Source organism: Halichoerus grypus, chromosome 3 (genome assembly GCF_964656455.1).
Source record: "Halichoerus grypus chromosome 3, mHalGry1.hap1.1, whole genome shotgun sequence".
In the NCBI taxonomy this organism is placed as follows: Eukaryota; Metazoa; Chordata; class Mammalia; order Carnivora; family Phocidae; genus Halichoerus; species Halichoerus grypus.
The window spans coordinates 128,438,264-128,456,492 of NC_135714.1; the positions used below are offsets into that span (position 1 = coordinate 128,438,264).

An 18,229-nucleotide genomic window follows, 5' to 3' on the forward strand; every position below is an offset into this window, starting at 1 on the left:
TAAGATTTGTAGTCTCAACTATGCTGTCATTACTTGAGATTTGTAAATTTTCCAAATTCAAAGGAAAAAGTTATAAACGACTGACCTAGTTCCTTCAGAGATAGAAGATCTATGAAGGTTTAAGTTGAATAAATTTAAATTTTAGCATCAGGAAAAAAACAAGGTTGGTAGAGAAGTGAAATCTGAAAATTTTATTTTTTTCTCAGACAATAATATAAAAAGATATCATCATTTTTAAGTTGTCCAAATATCATCTAGAAAGGAGATAAAATACTCATTTTATTTCTCTTTACCTTCTAAAAGAAGTGACTACTCATGTCTGAAATAGTAGAGAAACAAAAGCTACAGAAGATACACAAAAGCAAATGTGATTCTCGGCAGGGATGTCCACTATCACCACTGCTACTCAACATAGTACTAGAAGTCCTAGCCACAGCAATCAGACAACAAAAAGAAATAAAAGGCATCCAAATCGGCAAAGAAGAAGTCAAATTCTCACTCTTTGCAGATGATATGATACTTTATGTGGAAAACCCAAAAGACTCCACCCCAAAACTGCTAGAATTCATACAAGAATTCAGTAAAGTGGCGGGATATAAAATCAATGCACAGAAATCAGTTGCATTTCTATACACCAACAACAAGACAGAAGAAAGAGAAATTAAGGAGTCGATCCCATTTACAATTGCACCCAAAACCATAAGATACCTAGGAATAAATCTAACCAAAGAGGCAAAGGATCTGTACTCAGAAAACCATAGAATACTCATGAAAGGAATTGAGGAAGACACAAAGAAATGGAAAAACATTCCATGCTCATGGATTGGAAGAACAAATATTATGAAGATGTCAATGCTACCTAGAGCAATCTACACATTTAATGTAATCCCTATCAAAATACCACCAACTTTTTTCAAAGAAATGGAATAAATAATCCTAAAATTTGTATGGAACCAGAAAAGACCCCGAATAGCCAGAGGAATGTTGAAAAACAAAAGCAAAGCTGGCGGCATCACAATTCCGGACTTCAAGCTCTATTACAAAGCTGTCATCATCAAGACAGCATGGTACTGGCACAAAAACAAACACATAGATCAATGGAACAGAACAGAGAGCGCAGAAATGGACCCTCAACTCTATGGTCAACTCATCTTCGATAAAGCAGGAAAGAATGTCCATTGGAAAAAAGACAGTCTCTTCAACAAATGGCGTTGGGAAAATTGGACAGCCACATGCATAAAAATGAAACTGGACCATTTCCTTACACCACACACAAAAATAGACTCAAAATGGATGAAAGACCTCAATGTGAGATAGGAATCCATCAAAATCCTTGAGGAGAACACAGGCAGCAACCTCTTCGACCTCAGCTGCAGCAACTTCTTCCTAGAAACATTGCCAAAGGCAAGGGAAGCAAGGACAAAAATGAACTATTGGGACTTCATCAAGATAAAAAGCTTTTGCACAGCAAAGGAAACAGTCAACAAAACCAAAAGACAACCGACAGAATGGGAGAAGATATTTGCAAATGACATATTGGATAAAGGGCTAGTATCCAAAATCTATAAAGAACTTACCAAATTCAACACCCAAAGAACAAAGAATCCAATCAAGAGATGGGCAGAAGACACGGACAGACATTTCTGAAAAGAAGACATCCAAATGGCCAACAGACACATGAAAAAGTGCTCAACATTACTCAGCATCAGGGAAATCCAAATGAAAACCTCAATGAGATACCACCTCACACCAGTCAGAATGGCTAAAATTAACAAGTCAGGAAATGACAGATGTTGGCGGGGATGCGGAGAAAGGGGAACCCTCCTACACTGTGGGAGGGAATGCAAGCTGGTGCAGCCACTCTGGAAAACAGTGTGGAGATTCTTCAAAAAGTTGAAAATAGAGCTACCCTATGACCCAGCAATTGCATTACTGGGTATTTACCCCAAAGACACAAATGTAGTGATCTGAAGGGGCATGTGCACCCCGATGTTTATAGCAGCAATGTCCACAATAGCCAAACTATGGAAAGAGCCTAGATGTCCATCAACAGATGAATGGACAAAGAAGATGTGGTGTATATATATACAATGGAATATTATGCAGCCATCAAAAAATGAAATCTTGCCATTTGCAACGATGTGGATGGAACTAGAAGGTATTATGCTAAGCGAAATAAGTCAATCAGAGAAAGACAATCATCGTATGATCCTACTGATATGAGGAATTTGAGAAACAAGACAGAGGATCATAGGGCAACGGAGGGAAAAATGAAACAAGATGAAACCAGAGAGGGAGACAAACCATAAGAGACTCTTAATCTCAGGAAACAAACTGAGGGTTGCTGGAGTGGAGGGGGGTGGGAAGGATAGGGTGGCTGGGTGATGGACATTGGGGAAGTATGTGCTAGGGTGAGCACTGTGAATTGTGTAAGACTGATGAATCACAGACCTATACCCCTGAAACAAATAATACATTATATGTTAAAAAATATATATATAAATTAAGAAAAAAGAAAGTTAAAAGGCAATCCACAAACTGGGAAATAATATTCACAATGCATATGCCTGATAAAGGATTTTTATTTAGAATATTTAAAACTTCTACAATTGAACAATAAAAAGAAAAACCGTCCAATAGCAAAAAAAGCAAATGTGATTCTAACTGGTAACACCTCAGGACAATCCATCAATAGAAGCCTTCCTTATTAGATTCACGCCACCTCTCAGCCTTAAGAAGCCTTCTACTTCAAAAACCTAAGTCATCAAAAATGAAATAACCTCCAAATAGTAGAGATATTGTTTGTCTTGTTCACTGAGTCTAACATTGCTGGTACATAGGCACTCAGTAAATGCCTTTAAATAAATGAATTTCTTTTATTAGAATTTGAATAAATTATACATGCTTCAGCTAAACTAAATGTTCCATTTCAACTTTTATAAATATACCTATCCTTACTGTTCAAAGTATGGGTTTCTATGTCTCTTATTTCAACTTAAAACTCGAGGGTTCTAAGAGGCAATATAATGTAGGTCCATAACATCAACATTATATCGTAAAAGATAACTGATGAGCCGTCTGAACTCATACAATGTTATACTATTTTAAAGTATGAAAGCCGTTTCTCATTTATATTTCTGAAGCAGTATTTGGAATAAAAAAAAAACTTTTTTCTGGTTCAGGTAATATTAAGTAACACAGACCAATCTCTGGGAGGTAGTTAAGACTTCTTTGGTTTTACCCTGATTCCAACTGTTCAGAACAAAGAAAATATAATTTATTTACCTGAAAGACTAATCAGAGCTAGGTGGGTTTTCCTTCTAAAATACATAAGATATTGTCTTCTGTATATAAATCCTACACTTTAGCCAATTTGCCAATTGGCAATCAACTTGAAAATAAGATCTTCATTACTTATAGAAAGCTCTGAGGATTAATATGGTTAGGCAAGATAGTACTTACGGCGCTCTAACAAAAATAGAAAATGTGGCATTACTGGTCGACCATCAAAATCATGCTCCTAAAAATATCCTATCCACTTGAATTAGTATTTGGGCAACGAAATACATAAAAAAGACGTGCTGGGTATCTTAAAAGGAGTATGTCAGTTAATTAATTCTGTGATCCCCTGCTACCAGCGGAGTACTGTACAATCTGTTATTATTCACTGTCCTATAGATCATCTGTTCTTGGTGCTGGTTTGTTCCAGGAAGAGAGACAGCTGCAACACTATATCCCTGTTCAACCTGAGGACCATCTGACTTTAATTGTAACACACAGCTTGATGTGGCTCTGGCTATGAGAAGCCAAAGTATCGTCTGTAATAATCTGGAAAAGCAGAAACCTGCCAACAGAGGGCTGAAAACAGGGACTGGTGCTGTCTGGCTGCCTGACGGGCTGCAGGAAATATGATTAATGAGTAAGGTATAATGATATCAGGAACCCGATTAGCACCACAAAAAGGTCACAGATCAAAGTAGTATGCATTTCATGAGCTACAATCATTGCATAAAATCTGTGGACTTGGAGAGGTAAACCAAAAAGAGGAGGAGGATAAAACCCTTATGCGATAACATGCTAACAAATACATAAAATACCATACTAATAATTTAATCACTTATAGAAAGTGAAGAGGAAGTTATAAAATTAATCAATACAGACTGTACTGTCGGAAAGCTTTGTTCATCACAGGTGTATACTAAATATTTTTGAAAGTGTATGAGTTATTGAATTCTTTCATAAAGACACATGAAGTAAAATCAAGTATTTTTCCTAATTACAAATTTCAAAGATCAGAGATATAAATATTTGACTCTAAACTATGTTTGCATTTAATTTGCAATGGCATTTTTATACAGTTCTGTTAAGAATGTAAGCTTATTCAGAGCCTAAACTACGAAGACATCATAAAACTCACAGGAAGAGTAATCACCGGCACAAATGTTTAATACAGTTAATGGTTAGTTATAATAAATGTGCAGTTAGTATTATAAAATACTATTTTGTGTATAATTTCATGGGCAGGCAAAACTGAAATCTGATTGAAAACAATGGGGTAAGTTGCTACCTTCTTTTCCATGGTGCCCTTGGGAAGCCCACCCCAAATTGATGTGCTCTTCTGAGATAAAGGTAGCGAGAGTAGAGATGGGAAGTACTATCAGGAGAGGAGCTTACCTCAATTTACACAATTAAATTTCCTTAACTGTCAAAATATTATTGAAAAGCTTTCAATATAACTTATTCAGATGTTTGTTTGCCTTCTACTCTTTTAAAGCAAATTAAATTCTCTAACAAACCTCTTCGTACTCTTAATAGTACTAAGTATGGTAATAATTAATAGAGAGCTGGTTCCCTTGAGACTTAAAATTTTAAATATTTAAGAAAGTGTTCCAATAATAAAATGATCAGAACATGATTTAATTTTTTTCTTAAAAATATATTCCTGAAGAATGAGGATGATTATTCATACCTTTCAAATGTTACATAAGTGTTATTTTATATCTACCTAATAGTGAAACCATTTTTTAGAAATGGTGATTCATTTGGGATGCAGAAGAAACCATTAAAAAATGAAAAGACAAGACTAGGAGAAAATTATTTGCAAAACATATGTTGGATGAAGAACTTTTACAAATATATAAAGATCGCTTACAATTAAATAATAAGAAAAACCCAATTAAAAAATAGGCAAAAGGTATGAATAGTTTACCAAAGAACATATATGAGTAGAAAATAAGACTGTGAAAAGGTAGTCAACATCATTTGTCATTAGGGAAATACAAATTAAAATTGCAATGAGATACCTACTAGGGCAGCTAAAATAAATAATATTCATAATATCAAGTCTTGGCAACTTCTTATATGACCCAGCAATTAAATTCCTAGGAATCTATCCAAGAGAAATGAAAACAGATGTTCACCCTAAGACATATGCAAATATTTATAATAGCCTCAAACTGGGAATCCCAAATGTCCATGAACTGGTAAATAAACAAAAATATGTTATATCTATACAATGGAATATTATGCAGCAATACAATATGATATGTTGTGAGACATATGTAACAACATGGGTTAATCTCAAAAATATCATGCTAAATGAAAGAAGCCAGGCACATAAAGATTACATCCTGCATGATACCATGTATATAAAATCTCTTAAAAAGGCAAAACTATAGAGACACAATCAGTGGCTGCCTGGGACAAAAAGTCCCAGAGCAGAACCTGACTGCAAACAGGTACAGGGAAACTTCCTGGAGTGATATGTGTTCTCAAGCTGGATTGTGGTGATGGTTACACAACTGTATAAATTTATTAAAACTCAAAGAATTGTACACTTTTAAAGGTGAATTTTATGGTATATATTTTATACCTCAATAAATGTACTTTAAAAGGGTAATCACTGAAAGAAAAAAATTATGGAATAACTGTACCTTCTATTGATTTTCATGAATCCCTGGGTGGGGCGTGTAGAATCACACAACCATAGACAACTGTCACATTTAAAGTTTGACATCTCCTTCAGTATCTGTCAGAGCTAATCTTTGTCTTACACCCTCATTTTAACTGTAATCTTCCAAAATGCATGGGGTAAAAGTAAAATGAAACATGTACCTGAGGACTGTGATAGAATAATGTTAGGTACTAATTCCCAAGTGCCAACTGAAAGCCAAAGAATATTCTAGGTATTTTATGTACATAATTAAAATTCTATATTCATAATCTCCAGACTACACATGAGGAAACCAAGGCTCAGAAAGGTTAAACTGCCTGGAGTCCCATAATTAGCAAACTGATTTATCCAGGATTGGGAAAACTGGTCTAACTTCAAGGCCTATGTTCATTCCACCCTGCATTGCTTCCAGTATACATAAAATGTGAAATTTCAATAATAAAGGGATTGCAGTTAGGATGTGGAAGACAGGATCAAAATATAAATGTTGGTATAAAAGGTAAGAAATGTCACTTAGATATATAAAATGCAAGAATTTTCCTTAAGTGTAAATTAAAACACAACAGAATTTAGATTTCACTTTTTTTTTTTAAAGTAATCTCTACACCCAACATGGGGCTTGAACTCACAACCCCGAGATGAAGAGTTGCATGCTCTACCAACTGAGCCAGCCAGGTACCCCTAGATCTCACTTTTGATATGGAGATATTACTTTTAAAAACTGAGATATTACTTTTAAAAACTGAGAAAAAAGCTCCTAGATCCCAAACTTTTAAAAGGCGAAAAGGAAAAGACGTATTACTTTTTCATAAAATAATACAAGGATGCACATAAGAGAGGACTTTAAAGAGTTCACTAGGGAGGAGTCTGAAGAACACAATGATTACTGTGCTTTTAAGTTTTCATGCTTTAAATATTATATGAAGATTTCCTTGAAAAGATACAAGGTATAACTTGAGAATCTTGTTTCTATTACCAAAATGTGCAATGACCTTCTAACCTGGAGCACAGAATTATGTTTTTTTCCTGGTACAAGAAACTCATGTTGCATAAAGCATATAATTCCAGTTTCACTTAATTCTGAATTATCATGTGCATATGAAAGTAACCTAAATTCTGCATAAAAGAATAAAAGAAACCGTTACACTTTTCAAGTCAATAAAATTTAATAAAATATATATGGAAATTTACAAACTATTATGTCACTTTCAGTTATCGCTACCAACTATAGTTTTGTCCAGAAGACCAAGGGTTAATGATTATACCAACACATGAAAGATACTTTGAAAAAGGCTCATGACAGACAGAGTAGATGATTACTATCTTACCAATCTGTTTATGCGAACAAATTCTTCTGAGGTTTTGGCCCAAGGAGGAAGTTCAACATCAGACACTACTGTCCCATCATCCATCACTCCAAGATTATAATTATTGAAGTTGACAAACATCTCAGGGAGATAATAAAATTCAGGGATCAACTCCTATATAAAAATAAAAGACAATGTCATATTATATACTGTAGAATACTGACTAGATATTCATAAAAGGGCATGGTCATTTCCTATTGTGCAGAATTAGGACAAAATAAACAGGGAATTTTTTTCTCTCCCTATCATAGCTCTGATACTAAGTTACTATTAAGGTAGACAGATCCCATCCAACCAAATTTGAATAACACCTTATTGGTTGGTTATATGCTTCCTTTCAGGACAATTCTCATAATCTCAAAACTTTTAAATACCAACATTTGAATATTATTTGAGGTTGGACAAAATATAAACAGAGATTTACATGCTGTAATAGTAACAGCTTAAATTTTTTATGAGGTATGTGAATTTTTGCCAGAAAAAAAAAACAAAACCTTTATAAGTATTAAAATGCCACTGCATTGGCCCCTTCATCAACCAGGAAAATATTCATTACATTTAGCCATGGTTTAACAATATATTTTGCTCAGATTTCAAAACACTCAAGTTTAGTTGTAATACACTACCTTTGATAAAAGATCAAAATTTACAAGTACTCTAGAAAAGGACCTGCAATAATGAATTTGGTAAATTAAATATATGACTTTGCTAAGAACATTTAAAACACACTTCAATATGGTATTTTATAAGCAGAAAAATGCAGCTAGTTAGGTTTTTGTGTACAATAAACCTCATGTATAACTATTTCAGAGGTCCTGTAGATCAGACTTGAAATCCAGTCTTGACATGGGTCAGTGACTCAGTGGTCTTTCAGATACCCCCTCAGGGCCAGCTATGGCAGGCCTGGCTTTCCAAACAGTTGAGTAAAATAGGGAGGTCATCAGATTTTGGACAAGGTCAGTATGAACTCTCCAGAGCAAAGAAAAAAGATCCAGCAGGAATTAAGCTATTATCACCTCCGACATCCATGTGAAATGTTGCTTGACTTTGAATTGTACATCCTTTGTTTACAATCACAATAATTAACTAAGCAGGGCAGAAATGAGTTTGTCCTCCAAATGCCTGACAATCACCTGATCATTAGACTTGAAAAACATTTAAATTGAACGTATTTTTTTTTAAAAAGGAAGAACCCTCTTAAAAGTTTAACCATAAATAACACAGTGATCACACAAAAATATTAAGATTTTCATTTCCAAAAATGATGCATACAGGTCTTAACTACAAAAGGCAAACGACATATGTGTGTTATTTTATGTAACACAAAGTTATATTCGATATATTTGAACTAACATTTATTGAGATGAGTCAGGCACAAAATAAACTCTTAATAAATCTTACCACATTTAATTTTAAGAACTTTACAAGGTATCACCTCCATTTTAAAAATGAACTAAGGCTCAAAGAAGTTAAGTAATTTGCCTGAGGTTACGCAGTTAATTTATGATAAATTTGGAGCTTAGATTAAGATTTATCTGACTCTAAAGCCTGTGTCCTTCATCACCAAATAAGCATGAGTTCTACTTATACAGTATATATAATACTAAACATTTTAAATACAAGTTTTTAACATATATTCTAAGTAATTTTTTAAAAAGTAAAAATCTTTTCACTCTTTCATAATAAGTAACTGGCTCTCCTTAAAGATACATATATTATTATATATATTTATTATATGATACAATTAATCAAACAGAAAGAATTTTATAGTATCCTATAATTATTATTTACCCAAATATGAAGATAAGTTACTTTATAACTATTGTTAATTTGAAGTATGCATTCAATAAATTGCAACTCTGAGAAATTTTACCAAAATTATTATATAATTATTATAATATTATTTATTATTTTCGCTCCATATTACTTGTGCTAACAAAGAAGACTGTTACTTTTCCCAAATCTTACTCTATAATAAGAGGGAGGACCACACCTTGTATATTAAAAATGTGACATTTCATAACAATTTTCATACAAATGAAGTCTTCAAACCTTCCTATGTATAGCACTAAAATTCTTAAGATTTTGTGTATTTGTCTCTATCTTCTACATGTGTCATTTTATTCAGGTTGCTAAACAAATTGAGAAAAACATACTTGTTCAAAACAGAAATGCTCTTCCCCATTCTTGTATAAGTTCTAAATTCAACAAACAGAAATATAGTTTGTTCCTGGCACACTGAATGAATTTAAATGACTTTGTTGCTTTAATATTGACAGCTTACCCTAAAGATAAATACACTTAATTTAACTAAATGGAGCAAAAAATACACATAAAACAAAAAAATTTCTGATGAAAAATATAAAGAAAGCAATTTTAAACTTTTATTTTTAAAAAATATTTATTTATTTATTTATTTATTTATTTATTTATTTATTTGACAGACACAGCGAGAGAGGGAACACAAGCAGGGGGAGCGGGAGAGGGAGAAGCAGGTTCCCCGTGGAGCAGGGAGCCCGACGCGGGGCTCAATCCCACGACCCTGGATATGACCTGAGCCGAAGGCAGAGGCTTAACTGACTGAGCCACCCAGGTGCCCCACAATTTTAAACTTTTGAAGTCTTTAGTGCACTATATTAAACTTCCAGGTATCATGCTGGGAGGAAAGGAGTAAATCATCAATTTCCATTTAATTACCATCATTTTGTGATTTCCTTCTAAAGATAGATATCCTGTAAATTTTGTACAATGGACATTATAAAAATATTTCAAACTTTAAAAATTTATTAATTAAAAATAAAGCTTAATATTTCAATTATTTACTGATACCAATTTACTCTCTATTTTTTACCTCTTACCCCATACCATACCCCTTCAATTTCAAAAAAGTAGTCAGATAGTTCCAGAACATTTGCAATGTCTAGAGTGGAAGCCTCTTGAAGACATCTTTTTCTGTCTTTTGTCAAAGTCTAAGCAAACAGAGGAGATCATGTAAGGTGTCCAGGAAGAAGCAGTATCAAAAGTTAGTATTTTTAAGGATAGAAGCTAAAGAAGAAAGAGATTGTTCCTAAGATTAGGGAAACAAATTTCTCAAAATCTATATATAATCAGCTTTCTTTGGGCCTGAGAAGAAGAGGAGAGGATGAAGAGGTTAAGACTGTCTCCTAGGGGACAGCAAATGGTGATCAGGGTCATGGCTTGCCCACACAGTACCTATGTATGAATTAGAAAAAGGCAACCCTTCTGGGCTAACGTAGCTAAAGGGAACTCAGTTTGGTAAGTGTACTGCATGCTGGATTTCAGCTCCTATTCCTTCCTTCAGTCAAGTGCCAGTACATACAATCTGCCCAACTGCCCAACATGGTAGTCTCATGACGGTGTACTTAGGGAAACTAATGCCCCTTGGCACCAGGGCCTTTATAATCAGCAAATATTTCTTAACCCAAGCAGAGCTGCCTACTTCCAAAAGGCTATGTGTCTTCAACAATGAGGATATGCCCAATGAACAAGATGGACTTAAGATGTGAGGGCCAATTTTCTAGGTATCACAGACTAGAAAAGGAGGTCCCTGCTCTACTCTCTAATGACTGTGAATGAATTTCCTACTAGCCTGATATGAAAAAGATTTGAATTCAAATTGGGACACTTCTTATACACTTGAGGTGATAATTATGAATTTATACTCCAATAATAAAAAAACACTAATGCATTTAGTGATAATTACCTAAGGAGACAAAACGGTAGGAAGAATGCAGTATGAGCAGAAATACAAATACAATGTGCTAATTTTATTAATAAAACTTTCTTTTTTTTTTTTTTTTTTTTTTTTAAAGATTTTATTTATTTATTTGACAGAGAGAGACACAGCGAGAGAGGGAACACAAGCAGGGGGAATGGGAGAGGGAGAAGCAGGCCTCCCGCCGAGCAGGGAGCCCGATGTGGGGCTCGATCCCAGACCCTGGGATCATGACCTGAGCCGAAGGCAGACGCTTAACGACTGAGCCACCCAGGCGCCCCAATAAAACTTTCTAATGTATAGAATTGTTGAATCATTATATTGTACACCTGAAACTAGTAATACTGGATGTTAATTATACTTGAATAAAAAAAAATACAAGTTGGGGCTCCTGGGTGGCTCAGTCGGTTAAGCGTATGCCTTCGGCTCAGGTCATGATCTCAGGGTCCCGGGATCAAGCCCCACATCGGGCTCTGTGCTTGGCAGGGAGCCTGCTTCTCCCTCTCTCTCTGCCTGCCTGCCTGCCTGCCTGCATGCCTGTCTGCCTACTTGTGATCTCTCTTTCTCTCTCTGTCAAATAAATAAAATCTTAAAAAAAAAATACAAGTTAAAATATTTTTAAAAATTTAAAAATAAAAGAATAAGTTCCTCTTCTTTTATTATTTTATTAAGCCTTAGGTAGGCTTATGAAGGGTAACAGAACACGTCATTATCACAAAGAAGTATTTATTTAGGTTTTATTCTTTGCAGAAAACTGTGTTAAGATCTGGGATAGAGAGACATGAGTGTCTAAACTGCTAAGAGTGAAAGAATATATTTATTAGGACGTAATTGGCAGTAGGAACAAACAGCAGTCTAGGAATTCAAAAGAGAAAATGATGTCTAAAAGTTGGGGTGGAAAGAGAAAGCTTTAGGAAAAAGAGCATAATACACTGTATTTCCCTAACATAACACTCATCAAACTGTACGTAATTGTCTGTTTGCTTGTATCTCCCTCTAAGTTGAAGGCTCCATAAGATTGAGGACTTTACCTATCCTGTTCACCACTAAACCTCCAAACCCTAGGCTCAGAGTATAACACATATTAGGTATTCAGTAAAAATCTGTTGAGTGAATGACTGAAAAATGGCATTTAAAATAAGAAACCGAGAAGAAAGACGAGAATAGTCCTGACAGGGGAATATAGAGACTGAAATGTGCATATCACTTGCTTCTAATGATCAATGAAGAACGATTTAATTGGTTTAGGGAGGACTATATACATGCAGTGGGAAATAAAGTTGAAGATGTAAGTAGAATCCAAGTGTGGAAAGCCCTAAATGTCAGGCTGTGAAGTTCAGCTTTTTTTTTTCATAAGAAAAAAAATTTTCCCATCAGGAAATTTTAAAAATGAACATGAATTTATTTATTTAAAAGATTTACTGGGTGCCTGGGTGGCTCAGTCATTAAGCGTCTGCCTTCGGCTCAGGTCATGATCTCAGGGTCCTGGGATCGAGCCCCACATCAGGCTCCCTGCTCAGTGGGGAGTCTGCTTCTCCCTCTGCCTTTCCCCCGCTTGTGTTCTCTCTCTCAAATAAATAAATAAAATCTTTAAAAAAAATAAAAGATTATTTATTTGAGAGAGAGAGAGAAAGCAAGAGAGTGTAGGGGTTAGGAGGAGGGGCAGAGGGAGAGGGAGAATCTCAAGTAGACTCACTGCTGAGCGCAGAGCCCTGAAGCCACAGGAGGCTCAATCTCATGACCCTGAGATCATGACCAGGGCAGTAATCAACAGTTGGAGGCTTAACTGCCTGAGCCACCCAGATGCCCCCCAAAAAATGAACATGAATTTGAAGTAAGATAAATGTTCCTAACAAATTAACAGTGAAGAGAAAGATTACTAAGAACTTACACTTAGTATCAAAAACATCATCAAATAAGCACAATTAGATTGAGTAAAGAAGTGAGCATATATACTTAAAACATATTACAACTTCATTATAAGAAAGTCTGCATAAATAAATCAGTTGATGGGAGTTGAATACCCTCTTATTATAAAACAAATATACTGAACTCAACTGAGATATAAACAACATTTGACAAAAAAGTATACATAATGCCTAAATTTTACTATGGATATAGTGACATTCAAGTATATACTTGCAGAATTCCAACTTAATCCTAGAAGTATCTTCCTAAAAGAACCATGCCTTAACATCCAAAAGTTAAGTTCAAAATTATCTCTTTTGACAGATGATATTTAGTAACATAGTCAAAAATTATGTCTAATACTTCTAATGCACATTTACAATGTGAAGTATGTTTTATATTCATCAGAACAGAACAGTCAACTCTGGATAAAAAACATATGCTCAGAAATTCTTTATAACACCAGTAGAAAATGATAAGTAAACAACACTGACAGAAGACAGAGATATTTGTAATTCACATTTTCTTCTGACTTGCTGACAATAATTTTAATCTCTTTCATTTAATTAGATAGATGGGTCTTAAAGGCAGGTAACATGGTCAAAATGTAGTGTATCATCTCCTAAAATAAAAATCTGAAAGGTTCAACCAGAGGTTATACCACAGTTCAGGATAAGCCCATTGCTTTGATCACAAATCCTAAGGCTTTCATGGCATAATGACAAGGATTGGTTGTGACCACACATATGCTTTAGTTTTCTTTATTAAGATATGATCCCCACTGATACGGTCTCTGCAGTGAGGTTGTATGATTCTCCTAATAGACACCAATTCTATCCATTCAAATAAAACCATCACTTCAATAATACCTGGGTAACCCTAGAAAATATTAATTTATTAACCCAAAGAAACAAGAAAATCAATACTAAAAATAAAACAAAAGATGATACTTTAGAGCTAGAGTTAAATTTTTATTCTATTCTTACTAAATTATAGAATCCTGACAACACAAATGTAAACATAATAGCAAGGTAACTAATTTAATGTATACTGCTTTGGGGACACTGAAAGTAAAAAAGATATGAAAACAAAATTTTGGCTTTTCACCACTTGGAAGATGATATATTTTATGAAGGGAGAAAAAAACAAATAAGCTTTATTAATGAATAAAAGAATTAATGAACATGTTATGAAAAAAAAATAATGAACATGTTCTGATACATTTTGACCTTCAAATATTTATTTTGTTAGCCCCAAAATGAGAAAAACCTTTTTTAAAAAACGATTAGAGTTGAATCGTAGCTAGTAACTTCAAATGGACTGCATATAGGAAAGTTTTCAAATTGATGTTTAAATTTAGTTTCTCTTTATTTGGTAGATAAAATGCCATTTTTTCCTTTAATAAAAGAAACAATAGCAATTTTTAAAATTAGAGAAGGAAAAATAATCTATAATCCTTCTAGACAGATCCAATAAATATCATGTGGTTTTAGATATTATAAGACTATCATTTCAAATGCATTTAAACAAAGAAAAATTATGAATTTTACAAACCAATAAATAATAGATAATCTATATCAATCTAATACAGTAGAGAGAATAATTGGGTTTGAGTCTTGTCTACTCAACTTACTGGTCACATGCCCTTAATTTAATTTTTCTGACCCTTATTCACCTGCATTGTCATTTTGAAACACAGGGTTGTTGTGAGGCTCAGAATACAAAATTCTATAGGCACATATGATACTATTATTACTATTATTGTTATTAACGTGACCCCTGACAAAAATCCAAAATTACAGACTCAACTTGACTGATATTGAAAGCAAACAGGTCATTCATGGAATTATGTCCATTCATAAAAATATTTAACATAATTCTAAGGGCATTTAAAAAAAATGTGCTTGTAAAAATAAAATGTCCACAAAAATATTTGAGACTTAATAAATTCCCACTAAATCAATATCACATTTAAAACATATATATTTATTTTTTATTAGCAATGACAGTACAGCTTAACATGTCTCACTTTATGATTAAGACCCTGAATATTTTATAGTTCTCTCCTGCTTTTAACACGTTCTGCACTTCTATATTTGGACTGGACATCTTCACTGAGCTGTTTGCTGTTCCAGCCCCTATCTTAAAGGAAACTGTAATTTGGGAAGAGATAATGGACATTAATAATGCAAACAACAGGCAAGGTGTAACTGCCATAAATAAAATGCCCACCTTAAACCCTTTCCGGAACAAGTTGTACAAATACATACATGTGGACATACATATTGCTATGAGTATGGGGGAGAATGGTTAATATCAGTGTCTATGAACATATTAATGAACAGTCCACATTTTTAATTAAACAAAAATATCATAAGATCACCAGTCAAAAAACAAATCACTGCTGATGTGTGTACATTTTTATAGTTCAGGAATACAGGAACATTTTCTAAGTGCCTTAAAAGATTTTTTTTCCTGCCTGGTATATAAGTAGCATAAGAAAAATATTCAATGTTTCAAGTAATTTTTATCAAAGAACAAAATAATGGTTCATTGTGGACAAAAGAGTACAAGGTTAAATGTTAAAAAAAAAATAGTACATAGGTACAACATTTAACCTATTGATACATAAAGAAGAAAAGGGTTAAAGAGATGTGGTTAATTGAACAAATCTGAAAGTTATGCATAAGTTGTATATAAAAACAAGAATGAACAGATACATAGTTCTATTAGTGAATGTTTTACATTGTTAACAGAGAGATGAGACAGCTTGAGCTCACTCTCATGTGGATGTGAGTGTGAAATAGAGACTGAAGGAAAAATACAAAAGAAAGAAAGAGAAGAAAGGGAGGGAGGGAGGGAGGACATATGCCAGAAATGAACAAAGGATGTATGAAAAAGGTGGGATTTTAATTTTACTTTCTTTTAGCATTTAAAAAATTCTGTATTATTTAAAAATATGTCTGAAAACAGAAGAATAATGAGAATATTTTAACAAAAAAAACCCTACTGAATAATCAAAGTTTAAGCTTTTTAAAAAAAACAAATGTATCAAGAAATACATTTCTAGCAATTATGCTCTATTTGCTATAGCTAAACACTTTCTTAGAAATGGCTCTAACACTGATGCCATCAGCATCAATGGAATGTATTATGGTAGAAGATGCTGATAGAGGAAAAAAGGAACCTAACTTATCTTCAGATTACAGACTCCTGGGATTTCTGAAGTAGTAGAGGGCAAGTCAAAGGACTCATGTTCTTATAAATCTCACAAGACACAAATAAAACTATTCTATTATCATCTCCATTTTGATCATCTCCATTATTTAACAAACATGTATACACTTAAAACTTTTAAGATTTTAGTTATTTATTTGTCAGAGAGAGAGAGAGAGAGCATAAGCAGGGGGAGCGGCAGGCAGAGGGAGAAGCAGGCTCCCCGCTGAGCAGGGAGCCCGATGCGGGACTTGATCCCATAGCCCTGGGATCATGACCTGAGCCAAAGGCAGATGCTTAACAGACTGAGCCACCCAGATGTCCCTATACTTAAAACTTTTAAGAATTAATTCTTTTTTTTTTTTTAAAGACTTTATTTATTTGACAGAGAGAGCAAGAGAGCACAAACAGGGAGCAGCAGAGAGAGAGGGAGAAGCAGACTCCCTGCTGAGCAGGGAGCCTGATGCGGGGCTCGATCCCAGGGTCCTGGGATCATGACCTGAGCTGAAGGCAGACGCTTAACCACCACCCAGGCGCCCCTAAGAGTTAATTCTTAAAGCTAAAACTCATTCATGTAATATTACTGATAGTCACTTATTGAAAAACTTATTTATAATCTCAGGATTTAATTGCAGTCTCTCTACTTAATTTTAACTATGAAATATGCTGTATTAGCCCTACTCATTTTTTAAGTTAATACATATTTTATGTTCATTACTAATAATACACAATAAGTTATAACATAGGTTTTTAAATTCAATCTCCAAGATGTGACCTGGATATCAGGATGTCCACATAGACTTCTTTTGTAAAGCTGTAACAGTAACAGCTCAATCTGTCTTAATTGTAAAAATGCAGAAAATGAAACTATTCTCACCTCTTGGTTGGCAGATGGCATTCAGCTATCAGTTGTCTTGTGGATAGAAAAGCCCTTCCTAAAATATGAAGCATTAGTAACACCATTCCATGTGGAGCACATATCAACCTAGGTTTTGCTATTCCCTTCCGGCGGTGATGGCCATGCACTCTTCTCTTTCTCTAAAAACGACCTTTCAATGTCTCCCAGTCTCCTTCACTAATTCCTCTTTACTTGACATTTTAAAATCTATTTATTCTTGGGGCGCCTGGGTGGCTCAGTTGTTAAGCATCTGCCTTCAGCTCAGGTTATGATCCCAGGGTCCTGGGATCGAGCCCCGCAACGGGTTCCTTGCTCAGCAGGAAGCCTGCTTCTCCCTCTCCCACTGCCTGCCGCTCCCCCTGCTTGTGTGCTCTCTCTCTGTCAAATAAATAAAATCTTTTTAAAAAACGTTTAATAAAAATAAAATAGATTTATTCTTTCATTCATTCAACCAATATTCACTGATTTCTAACTAAATGCAAGGCACTGCTCAAAATGCTGAGGCTGCAAGGTAAATAATACAAAAAGTCCCTACCTTCATAAAGCTCTAGTGATGGAGAGACATAAACAAACTAATATGTACGTATCATATCAAATAGTGGCAAGCACTATGTAAAAAGAAATAAAACAAGATAAGGGGATACAGAATGAGGGTTGACGTGTGGTATTTTAGAAAGGGTGTTCAGACATGTCCATTCTGAGGAGGTGACATTTTTGCAGAGACCTGAATGAAAGAATGAAATGAGCAAAGCAAGTATGTGGGGGAAAGTGGTTGAGGCAGAGATTATCACATGCAAAGCCACCAAAACAGGAGTGGACTTGGCATTTCTGAAGAAGAACAACAATAAAGGCAAGTGAGGCTACAGTAGAGTAAAAGAAAACAATCAGAGAGGCAGCCAGATAACCAGATAGGACCTCAGTGGCTAAAGCAAGAACCTGAATTTTGTTCTAAGTTAAATGAGCTGTCATTGGAGAGACTGGGGCACAGGGATATGATCTAACTTACAATATAAAAAGATTATTCTGGCTGTTGTATAGAGAAATACCACATGGGGAACAAGTGAAGTGAGAAATAATGGCCACTTGGACTAGGGCCCTAGTGATAGATGTGGTGTTAACTGGTCAGATTCCTAATATATTTTGAAGGTTGA

The 18,229-nt window shown here is 34.5% G+C and overlaps 1 protein-coding gene across 4 annotated transcripts in view; it reads right to left on the minus strand.

Moving 5' to 3' along the window:
* Positions 1 to 18,229, minus strand: part of LRBA (LPS responsive beige-like anchor protein) — a 764,390-nt gene that overhangs the window by 135,867 nt on the left and 610,294 nt on the right. For all 4 annotated transcript variants that reach the window (XM_036089189.2, XM_078069304.1, XM_036089190.2 and 1 more), the window contains one exon: positions 7,282 to 7,434. In XM_036089189.2, the coding sequence (XP_035945082.2) occupies positions 7,282 to 7,434 (153 nt within the window). The remainder of the gene's footprint in view (positions 1 to 7,281; positions 7,435 to 18,229) is intronic.